Raw genomic sequence first — 17899 nt, forward strand, 5'->3', positions numbered from 1 at the left:
GGAGTTACCTATAACAATATACCTTTCAAGTGCAGTGCAATAATCATGTCACCTACTCAAATTAATAAATAGGAAATGTACTTATCTCTCCCACCCCACCCCCCAAAAAGCTAGCTTGAAAAATATTCAGAATCATGTACAGTACAAGGATTTTGCAGCGCTCTCTGTTTTTGTCTGCCCCTCCCACGAATGGTACTTTGGTTCAGTTTTATAATGATTGCACTACTGGAAAGGAGAACCACCCCCAGCTTGAGGATACACTCCCAAGCAGCTCAACGATACATTAGCTTTCATTTCCCAAATTACTGTGTGTACAATTCATTTTGCCTTTTTGTTTATTAAGAAAATATAAAAGACCTTTTGCATAATCATATACCACCCACAATGTTTAAGAGCTGCGCTTTGGGTTTTTGTTGCAAGCTGCAATTGAGAAGTGACATGCAGCATTTACATAATGTTCTGCATAGTTTTAATTACTACAGATTGCAAATGCCCAGTAGAAAAATGGGGCGAGGAGGAGGAGAATTAACAATAAAATGTAACATTCATTTTTTTTGTCATTCCTGTAATCATCTCTTCTGCAAACAACTCAAGTCAATTTAGAAAACTTAAGGTGTCAATATCTCCACAGCAAAATTGAACAACCCTTTTCATGGACCAAATTGCAATGGAGCGTATTACTGAATTGTATAATGAATTAAAAGATGCCAATTTGTAGAAGAATGGAACTTTAAAAGCTTAATCATAAAAAAAACAGTTCCCAGGATTTAGATGGCACTCAATGGCATTTTAAAAGGGTTTGTTTTTATAATCACAGTTGGTTATATCACATACTGCTCTATTTAAAAAGGCTCAGTTTATGTCCCATACTGTGGTGCAATAGGATTACACATTGCTACAAATTGCAACTTCATTCTACTTGGAAAATTAATATTTATGATGTTTTTCACGAGTTTGTTTTAATTTTTGTTGTTTGTCTCTTACTGCGCTGGTTAGGAAAGCAGCAGATTTGCTGTTGAAAGAAGCCAAAAATCCAGTGGTCTATTTGATTTGAATTTTTCATTATTTTTTAAAATGAAAAAAAAGTTTGTCGTGGAACTGCAGATATAAATTCAAACTGGTCAAGTGCAGAGCTCCAGCATGTTGTGCCCACTACCCTTCGGCACAGCCAAATGTTTAACCAGCTGCCCTATTGGCCTGTTTTTTTTTTCCTTTTTCCCAACAAAGAACAGATACTGACCTAAATTTACAGGGGAGGAACAAAAATGCACCATGGTTTCAGGGCAAAATGCATGAATAGAACAGATGTTTAAACAGCCTTACTTTGAATATAAAGCTATCTCAATTGTTTTGGACAATCCAAAATGTTAAAGATGTTCATTTTAATAATGTCCCTATCATCTTTTTTCACACTGCAAAATTAATGCATCCTTAAACAGGAAGAACCACTAGCAACCTTGTAGGATAAATAGTTTCAATTATTTTGTTCACCCTATCCCATTCTCTCTGATTTGGGGGCCACGGGCATTGGACAATCTAAAGCCCGTGCGGGATTCCTCTGGCAAAATTATAGACCAGAGGTGGTGGTACATTTCCCTCCAGTACCCGGAAAATGTAATCCCTGCAGTATTTTAGCAAGTGAGAATAGTTCATAAATAGCTTTTGTTATCTACAGATTAAACCTTTCAGTACACCTGGTTATTTGTAGCTTTCAAAAGGATTCTGTCCTAATCACAAAAATCTACAAACACGAATTTTTAGATTGTTTTGAAGCATGAAGAGTATTGTATCAATCCTAAAGCTTTTCTTATTTAAACTTTTTTTTTTAAAGTGATTTAATGTAATCAATAACCTGTGTGATTTAGTCTCAGTAGACTAAAAGTATCTTGCAGAAAGCAATGTTTATTCATATCCAACTTCATTTTATTTGAGGATACAATTAACAATTTATAAGGAAAAAGAATCTTTACATTAGATGCAATTTTTACTAGGTTAAAACTACTTTGTGCAGCACCATTGATGTAAGGAATAAGATAACTGATTTTATCCAAAGTTAAATCTTTTATAGATTTAGAATTACATATGTACACAAGTTACATGTTTTCGCAACTTGGAAAAGTTAAATTAAGGTGTACCTGCAAAAAAATAAAGTGGAAGTAAGCCTTAATTAGTTAAAGCGCATTGGAGGTTTAAATTCTCATGAGCTCAGATGTCCAGAGATGATTCTATGCATGCATCAAGAACGTATATATATTCTGCAGAAAGAAAGACAACCAACAGCATTTTCAGTTTACATAATTTATTGCAGTTAGCACACAATTTAAAAATTCCACCAACGGCACATCAAGGTACAAAACTAAACAGCATTATAATTTACTCCCCTTCCCCCCCCGTTCCGAAAATTAAAAACAGACTATGATTGTCAAGGCTAACGTCAGTCTAAATCCAGGTAAAAAGTGGTTGGGGGGGGGGGGGGGGGCGCGCGGGTGGGGAGGGAAACAATAAAAATAAAACAAGTAAAAAGGTCATCTGTAAGGAAATGGAATTGAGAGTCATACTCACAAATACCACAAAGAAAACTAAAGTGGGAAAACCGAGGAAGCTGTTCATTTTAAAGACACTGATTGTCTTATCTAAACATTTTTCTTTTTTTTAAATCTACAGTTCAACATACTTTTGTCAGACATTTAAACTCTTCAAGTAACTAGCGTAATTACAGAATCTTGCCATTTCACAGCTTTAAAACAATGTCAAGAGCCAAAAGAAAAACTCATTTGACCCGTTTTTTTTAGAAAAAAAATCCAGCAGTACACAATCTAGTTTTCCATTAATAATCATATTGCCTTTATGCACAAAAATAAGCTATGTTTACAGTAGTTAAGGCGGTCAAGTAAAAAATAAAACATAAAACCCACAAAAAAAAAGGGGAAAAACGGCCACATTTCCGTGCTACTCTCATAGACCTTATTGCGAGTGCAAGACAGGAAAACAAACACTGTGCAAAACACTTGCCATATGTGTTGTTCATTAAAACCACACACATACCAAGCAGCAACTTCAGCTGCTTGGTTACACATAATATAAGGAACCCCTTCTTCAAAGCTAGGTCCATGAGTCCTTCCCCCTAAAACTTCATGGCCAAAGTAATCAAGTGATTTCTATTAACCATCACCAATTCGGTTCACATAAAAGCAGGGAACTTCAACTGAAATTTGTGCTGTACCACTTTCTGTAATATATACGAGAACACAGGGAAAGATGCTTCACAGATTGAAACTGCATAGCAGTGCACTTTAAAAAAAAATTAAATCACTGTGCAACACCAGTGACATTTTTCACGGTGCTACCGCACTTGGAAAAAATGCGCCTCAGGAAAACAAAAATATTTCTTTCACCAATTAAATAAAAACTTAAGTTACACACTTTGCCAAGTTCATAGAATTGCAAAAAGAAAACCCCAAAACATCTGATAAAACTCATGCATTTTCTATAGCCTCAATATTTACTTTCAGAAGACCTGACTAAGAGCATAGGGACAATCCATCAGGTTTGTTAAATCCATTCAATGCAGTAGGATGTACAGTAATATAATTCACATTTCAAACATACAGTTTTAATTTGCCTGAAAATCCCATACATTTAGAATCTAAATTACATCAAGTTTCTGGTTAAGATTAAACAGGGTAAAGAACCATTCATTTGCAAATGCTTTTTCCTAGACATATGGAAAAGAAATTCATAATTCTGTTTACAGCATTGTACAAAAAAAAAAGTTTTAAATATCCAGAAATTGTGCAACATTAAAATATTAACACGTTTCAATGAAAACCTTACAGAATTAGGGGTTCATTGTGAAAAATGTCAACAATAAAACCTCATGAACTATACAGCAGACACCTCTGCAGTGCACTCAACAACTGCAGGGGTGTATTTGAAAGGAAAATTAGAGTATTTATTAAATAAGTGTTGAGTTTAATAGTTAATTCTTATTTACCTTATGTTGCACTATGAATCACAGAATCTCATTTTTGTAGATTATGTGTTGTGACAAACAGTATTTACGGCTATTATCTTGTGGAGAATTCAGTACCCAAAAGGCTGTAGAGGAGATTACCAGAAACTTGATTTTTCAGACTACTCCACAGCGAGATTTTATTTCCAGAGTTCTTGCGAGCTCTCTTCTATGGTCCAGTCCCGCATCGCAGGCAAGTTAAGTGACTCCGTTTTAACAGAGAGTGTGTTTATCAGCTCACAGTGAAATTTCCGAATGTGTCTGTACAGGTCACCCGACTGAGTGAACCTGCGCTCACACCACTTGCATGCATGTGGCTTTTCCCGTGTGTGAACAACCGCGTGACGGCTCAGGTTGTGCGAATACTGGAAGCTTTTCCCACATTGAGTGCAAGTGTATGGCTTTTCACCTGAATGAGTCCGCTCGTGTCGTTTTAAGGTGTACATGCACGAAAAAGTCTTCCCACACAGTGAGCAGGTGGGAACGTTGACATCGGTGGCAGGCTTGCTGCGGAGGCCATCCTGCTCTCGAAAGTGCGTGCTCAGATGGATCTGCAGAATATGCGGGCTAGGAAAGACTTTGTTGCAGAGGGGACACATGAAGATTTGACCGGCAGAGCCAAGTATATTAGAGCAGTAAGGGAGCAAGCTGCTGTCCATGCTTCCTTCCATCTGGGTTCCATCATTCTCTGGGGTGATCATCTCATCGTCACTGGCTCGATCCTCTCGGTCCATCTCGCTTGAAACAGAAGCTTCTCTTCTGGCAGACACATGGAGTGAGTCGTAACGAACCCTGTTCATAGTGCTTGCACCGTCTTTCACTGTGCTACTTTGCTCCATATCAAAGTCATTAGTGCTGCTGCCTTCCTCGTCGGAAAACACTTCTTTCTCTACTTTAACCTGCACCAGGTTATTTCTGGAACCGTCCCCATGTGGGGAGACATAAGGGTGGCTGGCATTTTCTCCCCCTGACAGCCCGGACTTGACAGACAAATCCAGCACACAGTCAACATCTGCTGAATCCTTAATGGAGTTGGCAGACCTTTGGGACAAAGGCCCTGTTGAGCTGCAGGGACTGGACACTGTTTTTCCAGCTGTTACTGCATGTGCCTCAACCTCCACGCCAGGCTGAGTGATGCCTGCTGAGTCAGAGGGCAATCTCATCCACATGTTCCCAGATTCAATAACGAGGTCCCTTTTGCTTGATTTTTCCTCCTCAGTTTCATCTTCCTCGCTTACCAGTTCCCCCACTACATGTGCACTGCTCACAGAGGAGATTTCCCCTTTATCGGAACAGCTCGAGGCATCTTCTTCTTTCTTGGTGCTGTCCGCTTCTGTACTTGATTTTTCTTTCAGCTTCTTTTTGCAGACTTTCACTATGTCGTACATGTGAAGGTAACTCGCAGCTGCAAGTACGTCCTCAATAGGCAAATCTTTGAACTGGAGTTTCCCTTCATACATGAATTCAAGGAGGAGAGCGAAAGCTGGGGCTGTAACAATATCGCTGTTCAGATGAACAATGTCCCTTTTGTCCAGCTGGTCCTTGTAAAAGAGATGGAAGTACATGCTGCACGAAGCAAGCACAGCACGATGGGCTCGAAACTGGGCATCTCCAACCAAGACAGTGCTATCACAAAGGAAACCTTGATGCCTCTGTTCACTCAGACACTGGAGCAAATGTCTGCTGTGGTCTGGAAACTCCATACTGTCTTCATAACCTGTAGCAGACAAAGTTTGTTAACATTTAAAATAAATAAATAAGTGCCACTAAGATAGCAAAACCCCAAAGGATCCTGCAATCTACAGATAAAAGTTAACATTTAAATTTTTTTTTAAAACAACAAATAGTTGTTGCTGCTCTAGTAGTTCATACAAGGGGGAAAACACAAACTACTACAAGACTCAAACTCAATCACATTAAGTATCCCTGTGTCCCAATCTCTAATCCTTAAAATGGCTAAAAATAAAGATTACATGATAGTCAGTAAGGTACTGTTGATCAAATTAGATGCCCAAAAGGACAGAGACAGGACGAAAACGAAGCTTATAAACATCTGATACAGATGACTATGGCCATATGGCAGCTGCTGCCCAGATAAAGAGATTAAAGAATGGAGTGCGATTACAGCTGTCTGGGCAATTCCACGCGTCGCAATCTGCGAATCCCAAATTAGTCACTATTACCACAAACTCTTAAGGAAAAAATTAGCTTGTACTAAGAGCAATGATCTGTCAGTTCAGAACAAACACAAACACTCATACAAAATCCCTAGCAGTATTTGCAAAAAGAAAAAAAATAATAATCCCCCCTACCTGCAACAGGAATAAAAACAGATCAACTTCTCTTGATCAGTCCCCAAAAGAACACCTTCAGTGGTGCGCTAAATCTTTGTGACTCCGGTCTGTCAAGTTTATAAAAGCAGACTGAAGAGGAATGATACCGGCACACGGAGCAAGATCACACAAAAAAAACCAGCGATGCCAGACTGTCAGCTGCTCTGACATCACTTCAAATGGAAATGCTACCTCCAGCTGTGCAGCTTTTTAATGCCATATGTTACTCGTGTCGTGTTTGCTGCTGCTGCCACCAATCTCTCGTTTGAATACATTATCTGCTACAAAAAGGGGGAAAATACTCCCCCTAAAAATAAAACAAATAAAGTACAAGACAGTGTCCCTTCCCACCTAACCTCCACCTCCTTTCTTTTCTCCTATTAATTTTCTTTTGTTGCCAAAAATATCCACTTCACTTGAAATGACACACAAATAAACTGCGGCCGCAGAGCACTGTGAGGGGGAAAAAAAACGCTACAGGGCGACCTGTTAAATGTGCTGCAGCAGCAGCAATCTTCAATGCATGGTGACGGCAGTCAGACCACAACACACACACACACACGGACAGAAGAAAAGTAACAACAGGCTGCAGCCGCTGCCTCCTCCTCCCCTTGTCCGACGGAACGACCTGGGCTCCCGTTACCAGCAACAACTGGGGGGGGAGCAGAGTAACATTTTCAAAAACAGTGCAACTACGCGCCGCTTCTGGCAACGCTGCTACCACTCCCTCTCCCTCCCTTTTCACCCTCCTCCCTTTCGTAGTTGTTAAAGAGGAAATCCATGAGGATTTTAGATACTTACAGGAAGCAATAAAAAAATAAGGGGGGCGGGCTGGGAGGACACTTTTTCTGCCTCGGGAACAGCGAGTGTAAGTAGGAGGAGGTGGTGGGGGAGGAGGAGAGAGCCAATGACTTTCAGGACTTGAATGGGTGAAATAGACACACACACACAGTGAAATAGACAGAGGCAGGGCGCTGGGGATAAGTGCGGCCAGATGTTTGGAGAGCTGTTGCTGTTGTCCTGTTCTCCACCTACCTTGACAGAGGAAGTGTGAGTGACATCACATCTCCATTGAAGTCTTTGGGCCGACCACAAAAAAATCGCCGGGAATCGGTCAGCCACCTTCCGAAAAAAAAGAGAGAAAGTCCGGGATCTCGCCAGCCAATGGGCTCGGAAAGCGGGCGGCGCTTCCGCTCTCGGGGCTGGCTGTTTCGGAGTAACTGTGAGCAAGCAAAAGAGGGGGGGAATTTGCGCGTCTTCGGGAGGCTGGGATGCATCTCGGGACTTGTAGTCCTCGTTCACTTGGGCGAAGAGTCTTCAATTTTGATCACCCTCACCAATTCACATTGCCAGAGAGGTCCTTCAAGTTGCAAACGCTGTAAAGCAGGTTTCTCTGAAGATTTGCAAAAGCGGAAGCCTAATTTTTTTTAATATTCTTTCTAGTGCACTTAAGAAAATGGTCAAAAGTTCCCGTGCGATAATACGCAGCCTATAATTAAACATCCAGGACTCAGATTTGAGAACATTTCAATCACTATAGGAACGGAAGAACATGACAAAGCACAGGATCACATGTTTACAGATGTTGTAAAGTAGGTCACTCCACTGCTGGAAACTTGCAACCCATGTTCCTTTTCTCTTAAAAAAATATCTTTGCAAAAGATTTTCTCCAAATTTTCAATCCTTACCAGTTAATCGCCAGCATATGTTCTCCTCCAACTGGGACTGCCTGGGTTGCAAATGTGCCCATGACTGCTTTCGATGTTGTTCTGAGATTACTGTTACTAGTCTGCAGGAGGCACAATTAAATCTGGATGACACCAGTTGCCTCTACCTGAAATAACAAAACAAATCTTCTTCTGTATGGCGCACCATTTCTGTAGCTCAAATATAATGGCGAAACTCATGCAATTAAAGCAACTACATTCAAATAACTAGACATTCCTGGCTGTAGATTTCACCATGGCCGCTGTCAATGTCATTCAGGATTGATAGCAAATCGCAGTTCAAACAGAGTGGCTCTAATAACCAGCTTTTGTGATTCCCACTTAGAATAGTCATCTGTTGGACGAGTCCAGCCGAGAACTAACAAAACTCACCCAACTGAGGTAAGTCTGCAGGACAGACAGAACTCAGTCTTCAACTTGTGACCTTATATGTCAGAGTCAAGTAATCAACTGCTTGCGTTCCAGACCAACCTGCCCTCGCTATTTGCTTTAATAATTAAGAGTTAATTTCAGGGCAATGGAAATTTTCAATGGCATTTATTTATGCAACATGAGCTTGGCATGCAACAGTCTTTTTTTCAGTTCTCATTTGATGGTACTAATTGAAGCCTTCCATCCTCCAAGCTGGTTAACACACATTTCATATAATGTTATTATATGTCATTTTTTGGAGGAGGGGATGGGGATCTTTGGAAAGCAACTGATTGGCTGTATCAGCAATTTATCTGTCATTTTCATTTGTACCCATTTTGAAAATGAATAAGTGAATGTGAATCTGCACTGAATATGTGGTTTTGGAATATGTTATCCACTAAGGTAGACATTTATGAAAACTAGGGGACACTGACATTCTAGGAAATTTGGGACCCATCACTGCATTTTTGTCAGCTGCTTTTGCGATCCTAGATAAAGTATCATACATAACCTTTATTTCAAAAAGCCAGAATTGGTAACCACAAAACTAAACTAAACAGACATGTTTATTTAATGCAAAGTACTAACAATATGAAGTCAAACCTTACCAAAGTTGTATAAGAATTGATGGGGGGAGAAAGATTGCACTATGCCAATATTGCCAGCTGTAATACTTCTGTGCCAGCTGTTCATGCTGTGCCAACTACACTGACACTGTCAATTGTGCCAAAGGTACTAGCTGTGCATCAGTGCCATTGATGCCAGCTGTGCCATTTGTGCCAACTGTGCTGTCTTTCCATCTGTGCCAAACTTATCTCTGCACAAAATCCCTGGTCTTAGTGATCAGCATTTGCTTACGTGTCTGTGGTCTGCAGATACTAAATAACCCAAGTTTACTTGTTTCTTGAGGCAAGACATAGTAATTTTCATGAGTTAACTAGAGTGGAGGATTTTTTTTGGGGGGGAAAGTTTCAATACAGGACATTAGTTAGATAAAGGATACAAGATACTGTAGAACCTCAAAACAGAAACAAAAGCCAGTGCTGTTCAGGGAAGTGGTGGCCAATATTTCTGGATAAGTGTGTTATATGACGCCTTTAACTATACTTTTATAGTTTATTACACTCTTCTAAATCATTTCTGCAGTCTAAATGTAAATATGTTAAAATTCCTAACAATTTGCAATCTGTTTTTATTTAAATCTCTGAAGCACCGTGCTGCAATTTAAATGGACAAATTAAATGAACAGTGTCTTAGGGCGAAATCTTTGATAGGACATAGTCAGGGGTTGATTTATATTGATGCGTATTCTCTGTTCCCCCGCCCCCCACCCCCACACCCATCACCAAAACAAAATTACATCATCATACCCATAAACCCTAATCAGTGAAGTCATAGTCCCATTCCTCTCCCACCTCAATGCCTTTGCCTATCATACACCAGCCCACATTCTGTGCTTCTGTTCCGAAACCTGACCTGCGCGGCTGCCATTCTCAGCTGCTTGTGCCAGGATGCAATACTGTGCCCTTTTACTTTCCAGCATGAAAAACCAAGGGAATGCGATTGCAAGAGGGAGCCAACCCACTTCCATAGTATAAAGCAGGAAGAATGAAGGCTCAATTAACTGGCCCATAGTGTCAATAAAGCCTTTTTGTTTGAGATATTAAGTCAAGGATAACCGTACCTCCTGGTAGCATTCCTTTGGTTTATTTCGCTAGAGAGGAATTTACAAGGCAAATGAGCAGTGTGAATCCCACCACTGAAAACTGACAAAGGCAATTGAGTGGGCTGTTGTGTAGGATAGAGGCCAAATGTGTGGACTTTCTGCTTTATATTTAAAGGGCTACTAATTATCAAAACAGCAACCTTGGTTACTCAATGATTTAAAAATAATAATTGTTCCAGGGATGCGTGTAACACTGATAAGACAGTATTTATTACCCATTCCCTAATTGTCTTGATGGCATTGAGTCAACCCCATCATATAGGCCAGACCAGGTAGGAATGGTGGGAACCCTTCTCTAAGGGGCAATAGTGAACCAGTTGGGGTTTTCATGGTCATTTTTTCAGGTACCAGGCCACACATTACCAGATTTATTGAATTTAATCTTGTAATTTGCTATGGTAAGATATGAACTCCCAACCTCTGACTTGCTAGTCCAATAACATAACCACTGAACTACCTTAACTATTATGGGCCTGTAAGTGTGGGTTAATCTAGAGATTTACAGTGACAAGTAGAGGTTAAGTGTAATTAAGAACAGTGTATTAAGAGGTTCAAAGGTCATATGGATTTTTTGATATTAAGGGAATCAAGGGATATGGGGATGGTGCAGGCAAGTGGAGTTGAGGTAGAAGATCAACCATGATCTCACTGAATGGCGGAGCAGGCTCAAGGGGCCGAATGGCCTATTCCTCCTATTTCTTATGTTATGTTCAAGACCGGGAAGTGATCCTAGTGGATAGAATTTTAACACTTCCAAATATCCACAAATTATTCTAATGACAATATTTTCTTTGGAGACAGAATTATTAAGAGAATTGTTTCAAATACAAGCAGCATTAGTATTATGAAACTTTAAACTGTGATAGCAATAATGAACATGGGGATAAACATGCTTCATATGTTTAACAATTAATTTACCAAATTTAAATTGTGACATATTAGATTTATGCACCATTCTCTGTTTAGAGTTACTTAGACAATAGTTCATAGTACTCGTGTGACCTTATTCACTATATGAAGCTAAAGTTATTGAGTGATTAGTCATGTTGTTATAACGATATGAACACAACTTTCACCCCTCAGAATTTTTAGGAAGCCACATTGAAAATCCCCGCAGCATGGATTTAGATAAAAAATTATCCTGTTGTCAATACTACAACAATTATAGTGGAACAACTTCCACAGAGCCATGTAAGATGTTTAGCTTACGATTAAAAAGGCATTCCAAACTTGAAGATTTCTTTAAATGGAGTTCCACATTTGCACCACAATGTAGTCAGCATAGATGTAGATATTGACATCAGTGCTGGAATTTACAGCATTCACATTTTAGAGAAGCAGAATGAATTCTCAATTGACATTTGTTAATTTTTGAATAATTTCTGACCAGAGGTGGCCATCACCTCATATGACCGAAGCATGTATTAAATTCCCTCCAGATGTATAATCATTCCTCAGTTAAACCAATTCAGAGGTCTGTTGTGCAGAAAAATGATTAGGAATGATTACGCTAAGGAATTTATACTTCTAGCTTGTTCATTGACATGATAAATCACACTCGGGCCACAAGACAAATAAATGTCAGAACGGCTTCAATATTAAAATAATGTCCCTTCACTTCCTCCATAAAACTCAGAATAATATTCCAACTAGTATGGCATTTTCATTTACTAATATGCTTTTTATGACCCGAGTAATATTGCTGAACTAGTTCTGAATTGAAGTGCTGTGCATTCTTGCTCAGTTGGAGCTAGATTGAGATGGTCAAACTGATTTTTGTTAGTACTTTTACATATGTACTTAGAAATTAATCTCCTTTCATCTGGATTGGACCCACCAATTAAAGTATTGTGTTAGTATACTTCCACACCCAGTCTTTTGAATTACTAATATTTAAAAAAATAGACTTCTGCTTTATTTTTGAGGTGCATTTGATGAGTTGAACTTCATTATAACTCACTAGGGTATATTGACCTTTTTTTTGGGGGGGGGGGTGCAGCGGGGAGGAAACATGAGTTGATGGGTAAATGAAGAAAGAAAACACAGAATGATAAACCAGAATTCAAAAGACCAGTTATCAGTTGGAGTCACGAGTGCTTGAGATCATTAAAAACCATCTTAGTGCTGAGGAATGTAAAACAGACCAAAATGTTCATGGAATTTTGCATGATTATTACAATATGAAAGCAATAAATAAGTTGCTTTAATTCTTTAAATTTCTAAGACATACAGAAACAGATAATTGTTCTAAAGCACTTTAACGTAATTCAGCAACTATGTTCCAGCATAGTGAGCTTTAAATCCTAGTGATGCATGCTTGGAAATGACACAGTTCAAAGAGGAGCGGGACAAAAAAAATCTTCCAATCCCTCTCAGAAGCTTGTACAACACTATAAGAAGAAAAGGACTGTTTCCTGGAATGTTGAAAAAAAATCTTTCTGTTTCTAAAATGAAGCTGACTCGTGTTGGTTATTGATAATATTGCCCCTCGTGCGGCTACACAGTATGAAACAGAACTAGAATGTTTGTTCTCTTTTCTTCCAAAGATTGACTTTTTTGATGGATCGCTGCCCAGAACAGGAACAGATGGCAGCCATATTGTCTATATACCTACTGGAATGAAGAGCAGAGAAACAAAAAAATGTTTGATTAACTGCACTGAGCATCTTCATAACTCTCCACTTAAAAAGAATTAAAAAGTTCAGAAGAGTGGGTAGCAGAAGAATGGATACATTTGGTTTAAGCTCAACATGGGACAAAAGTTAGAAGGTTGACCTGTCCCTAAAGGTCTGCATTCCAATCTGAGATTATTAATGTAACCAGTTAATATGGAAGAATTCCATACCAAAAAAAAAAATGCAAGAAAAATTTTACAAAGTTTTTATCAACTAGATGAGCAATATGATTTACAAATTAGTGCTCTGGAAGCTTCTCGTATTGCCATGGAAACTGATCACTGAATCCCACCCACATAACTGTATTTGACTGTCTCAGTCACCGATGGTGGAATTATTTACCAAGTCTCTATAGTGCTCTCAATTTTGTGACTGTCAGCAGAACAAAACTAGAGAAACTAAATCAAACAACCCAAGCAAGGTCAGAGATGAGAAAAAGCCATTTGGTCTATTGAACCTCATCTCTCTAGTATCCTAACTGTCCTGTCACGACATCCAATTGTATCTTGAATAATCACAGTGTTTTCATCTCTATTACCTGGCAAATCATTCCAAACATTTAACACACTCTGAATTTACTTTTCACTTATTTCCACTAAAATATCAAAAGAGGAAATTTCTGACTATGTTGTGTCCATACATTAATATCCCATATTATTTCATGATCCCATGCTAATTTAGTTCTATTCATTGTATAATTATTTTCAATAATTGTGATCTATGTGCAATACTTTGTATTTATAAATGTTAAATTTCAGTCATTGAAGCTGTTGGTAAATGTTATTTTAAAAAGCTATTGCTCCACAGTCTTCTGCCATTATGACTGACATTCATGTTTTATCCATATATGTCTTGTTCTCTGAATCCATTAAGACCCCTGGTCCTAGTGGTAGCCCTCCCATCATTCTTTAAATTTAACTATCCAGCACTGTCTCTTCATACCAATTCTTTAATCGCTCTTGTTCTCAATCAATCATTCTTTCTATTAGAGTTTGCTCGTGTAATCCTACATCCAATAAAAGGTGCTATCTTGCCCTTTCAAGTACCACCCTTTTGCCTTTACAGTGATAATTCCTAACATCATATAAGTTGTTGTTAACTCTCAAATTAGCTATTGTCAAAGTTCTGGCTTCATTTATAACGGTTTCAGTGTGATCTTTCAATTTGTAAACTCATTTCCTATGTTAATTGAATTAAAACAAGAAAGTAGCATCAGAGGCTATAAATTGGTGCAAATATAAAATGGGCATTAGAAAAAACGTCCTTACTCAAAGGGTGTTGAATGTTCAGAATATTATGCTCGGGAAGAATATTAGAGACAAATAGATTGGGGATGTTTAAAATGCAGTTGGATGCTGGAAGTCAGGGTACTAGAGAGATGAGCTGAAATGGGGTGAAGTGAATCTTCTCATCTTGACTTGTTGTTTTCTTATTTTCTATTTTAAACATATGTGAAGCTCTAAACTTGAACAGTGAGTCATTTGTCATTACCTTGGATATCACCAAAGGCTCTGACAATGTCTGAACCATGTACTTCTAAACAAGTTACTTCTCATCAAAGCTTTGTTCATGGTTATATAGTACCCTCTCAAATTGCTCCATTTGTGCTGCAGTTGATGGCTAATCCTAATTCTCTTTTATCAAAAAATGTATTCCCCAGGGCTCTATCCTCTCCCACCTTGTTTCTTCTCCACGTCAACTATTTCCTCCACTTATGGAGCCATATCCACTCTTTTGCTGATGATTCATAGAAACATAGAAAATAGGTGCAGGAGCAGGCCATTCAGCCCTTCTAGCCTGCACCGCCATTCAATGAGTTCATGGCTGAACATGCAACTTCAGTACCCCCGTCCTGCTTTCTCGCCATACCCCTTGATTCCCCGAGTAGTAAAGACTTCATCTAACTCCCTTTTGAATATATTTAGTGAATTGGCCTCAACTACTTTCTGTGGTAGAGAATTCCACAGGTTCACCACTCTCTGGGTGAAGAAGTTTCTCCTCATCTCGGTCCTAAATGGCTTACCCCTTATCCTTAGACTGTGACCCCTGGTTCTGGACTTCCCCAACATTGGGAATATTCTTCCTGCATCTAACCTGTCTAAACCCGTCAGAATTTTAAACGTTTCTTCTGAACTCCAGTGAATACAAGCCCAGTTGATCCAGTCTTTCTTGATATGTCAGTCCCGCCATCCCGGGAATCAGTCTGGTGAATCTTCGCTGCACTCCCTCAATAGCAAGAATGTCCTTCCTCAAGTTAGGAGACCAAAACTGTACACAATACTCCAGGTGTGGCCTCACCAAGGCCTTGTACAACTGTAGCAACACCTCCCTGCCCCTGTACTCAAATCCCCTCGCTATGAAGGCCAACATGCCATTTGCTTTCTTAACCGCCTGCTGTACCTGCATGCCAACCTTCAATGACTGATGTACCATGACACCAAGGTCTCGTTGCACCTCCCCTTTTCCTAATCTGTCACCATTCAGATAATAGTCTGTCTCTCTGTTTTTACCACCAAAGTGGATAACCTCACATTTATCCACATTATACTTCATCTGCCATGCATTTGCCCACTCACCTAACCTATCCAAGTCACTCTGCAGCCTCATTGCATCCTCCTCGCAGCTCACACTGCCACCCAACTTAGTGTCATCCGCAAATTTGGAGATACTACATTTAATCCCCTCGTCTAAATCATTAATGTACAATGTAAACAGCTGGGGCCCCAGCACAGAACCTTGCGGTACCCCACTAGTCACTGCCTGCCATTCTGAAAAGTACCCATTTACTCCTACTCTTTGCTTCCTGTCTGACAACCAGTTCTCAATCCACGTCAGCACACTACCCCCCAATCCCATGTGCTTTAACTTTGCACATTAATCTCTTGTGTGGGACCTTGTCGAAAGCCTTCTGAAAGTCCAAATATACCACATCAACTGGTTCTCCCTTGTCCACTTTACTGGAAACATCCTCAAAAAATTCCAGAAGATTTGTCAAGCATGATTTCCCTTTCACAAATCCATGCTGACTTGGACCTATCATGTCACCTCTTTCCAAATGCGCTGCTATGACATCCTTAATAATTGATTCCATCATTTTACCCACTACTGAGGTCAGGCTGTTTTCTCTCTCCCTCCTTTTTTAAAAAGTGGGGTTACATTGGCTACCCTCCACTCGATAGGAACTGATCCAGAGTCAATGGAATGTTGGAAAATGACTGTCAATGCATCCGCTATTTCCAAGGCCACCTCCTTAAGTACTCTGGGATGCAGTCCATCAGGCCCTGGGGATTTATCGGCCTTCAATCCCATCAATTTCCCCAACACAATTTCCCGACTAATAAAGATTTCCCTCAGTTCCTCCTCCTTACTAGACCTTCTGACCCCTTTTATATTCCATTCTATATTGATCAACTTCCTTCAGAACTCCCTCAGAATATATAACACTCTTCACTCTTGCATTGTAATGTTTAAATCACATCTTGATCTTTCCTCCATGCCCTTTAACAGGGCACTGAACAGCTTAGGGTAGATTTTACAAAAAATACTCCAACGCTGAGTTTCATTCGCTGGGAGTGCATATTGGAAATTTAGTTGCAGAGGTCAGTTCTTCAAAAGGCACAGCTTCTTCGTGTCTCTCAAGTCCAACCAACAGGTATTATTTCTCATCTTTAATAGATCAACTCTTCATCTATTGATATTCTTGGCTGCACTATCTACTTCGAGCTCAAACAGAATGGCCACATTCTCTCCATTGTTAAAGTTGCCTTAAGGAAGCTCAGTGTTTTTAAGTGCAAAGCACTTCTTTTCAATAACTTTTAACTCTAGGAGAGACTTGTGCTTTGTAGAGTTTAATATTGCCCCAAATCTCTAGAGGCCTTTCGAACAGCTCCTTTGAACATGCACAGGATACAAGGAAAAGCTGGTCAGCTGATAGCTGATCCCACTCACTCGTCTGGTCACGTGTTTTTATGTCTCTTCATTTTATCAGTAATTCTGTGATCAATGCTCCTTTGGATATTCCTCTCTCTCTTCTAAGTTGCAAATACACAGTTCCATACACTCCTTTCTCCATCCTCACTGTTTTGAAATCATGACTTAAAATATACTCAAACTCATTATTTTCCCAGGGCCTAAAAACTGTAGAACTGCTTACCTCCCTCTGGCCCTGACATTAGCATTTGAACATCAACACATTGGACCAACATTTATTTTTCCATTTATTTTAAATGCAGTAATGTCTCTGCTAAAATCTTTGAAAGGAATTTCAGATCCATTAATATCCCAAGGTGCAATTTCAGTCAGCCTTTCCGTCCTCATAATCGTCAGGCATTTAAAATGCAGTTTAGCGCCATCTAATCATGATTTCTTAAATTTATCTTTTACAGCTTTGGGTTTTTACTTCTGTTTAAAAAAAACACTCGGGATAAATCTGACAATAACTAAATCAGGAAAAAAACGGAGGTCTATGAGGTTGAAACTACATACTACTTAACAGTCTAAACCTACTGAATAGTACAGGCAACTATGAACATCCTATACAAATCTGTTATAGAACACTAAAATCACAATGAAACACTGTTTGGACCTTGGTGTCATATTTGACCCTGAAATGAGCTTTCAACCACATCTCTTCAGCATAACTAAGACTGCTTATTTCCACCTCCGTAACATTGTCCGTCTCCGCCCTTGTCTCAGCTCATCCACTACTGAAACCTTCATGCATGCCTTTGTTACCTCTAAATAGACTACTAGTTGGCATCCCAAGCTCATAAGCTTGAGGTGATCCAAAACACAGTTGCCCATGGTCTAGCTCATACCAAGTCCTGCTCACCCATCACCCCTGTGCTCGCTGACCTACATTGGCTCCTGGTTAAACAACGCCTTGATTTCAAAATTCTCATCCTGGTTTTCAAATCCCTCCATGGCCTAACCCCTCCCTATCTCTGTAATCTCCTTCAGCCCCCCCACCCCTGAGATATCTGCCCTCTTGAGCATCCCAGATTGTAATCGCT

At 39.5% G+C, this 17899-nt stretch overlaps 1 protein-coding gene across 3 annotated transcripts; it reads right to left on the reverse strand.

The window, feature by feature from the left end:
• Window positions 1–2320: 2320 nt before the first annotated feature.
• zbtb18 (zinc finger and BTB domain containing 18) lies at window positions 2321–7548 on the reverse strand. Of its 3 annotated transcripts, none has more exons than XM_070889216.1 (2): window positions 7381–7548; window positions 2321–5729 (listed from the first exon to the last, which is right to left on the reverse strand). In XM_070889216.1, the coding sequence occupies exon 2, from the start codon at window positions 5713–5715 to the stop codon at window positions 4153–4155; it is 1563 nt and encodes a 520-aa protein (XP_070745317.1). In that variant the 5' UTR covers window positions 5716–5729; window positions 7381–7548; the 3' UTR covers window positions 2321–4152. The 3 variants fall into 3 exon arrangements, with proteins under 3 accessions (XP_070745317.1, XP_070745319.1, XP_070745318.1); XM_070889218.1 differs by lacking the exon at window positions 7381–7548 and adding an exon at window positions 7147–7210; XM_070889217.1 differs by lacking the exon at window positions 7381–7548 and adding an exon at window positions 6325–7083.
• Window positions 7549–17899: the final 10351 nt, after the last annotated feature.

The sequence above is a fragment of the Pristiophorus japonicus genome, chromosome 9 (assembly GCF_044704955.1).
Source record: "Pristiophorus japonicus isolate sPriJap1 chromosome 9, sPriJap1.hap1, whole genome shotgun sequence".
Classification (NCBI taxonomy): Eukaryota; Metazoa; Chordata; class Chondrichthyes; family Pristiophoridae; genus Pristiophorus; species Pristiophorus japonicus.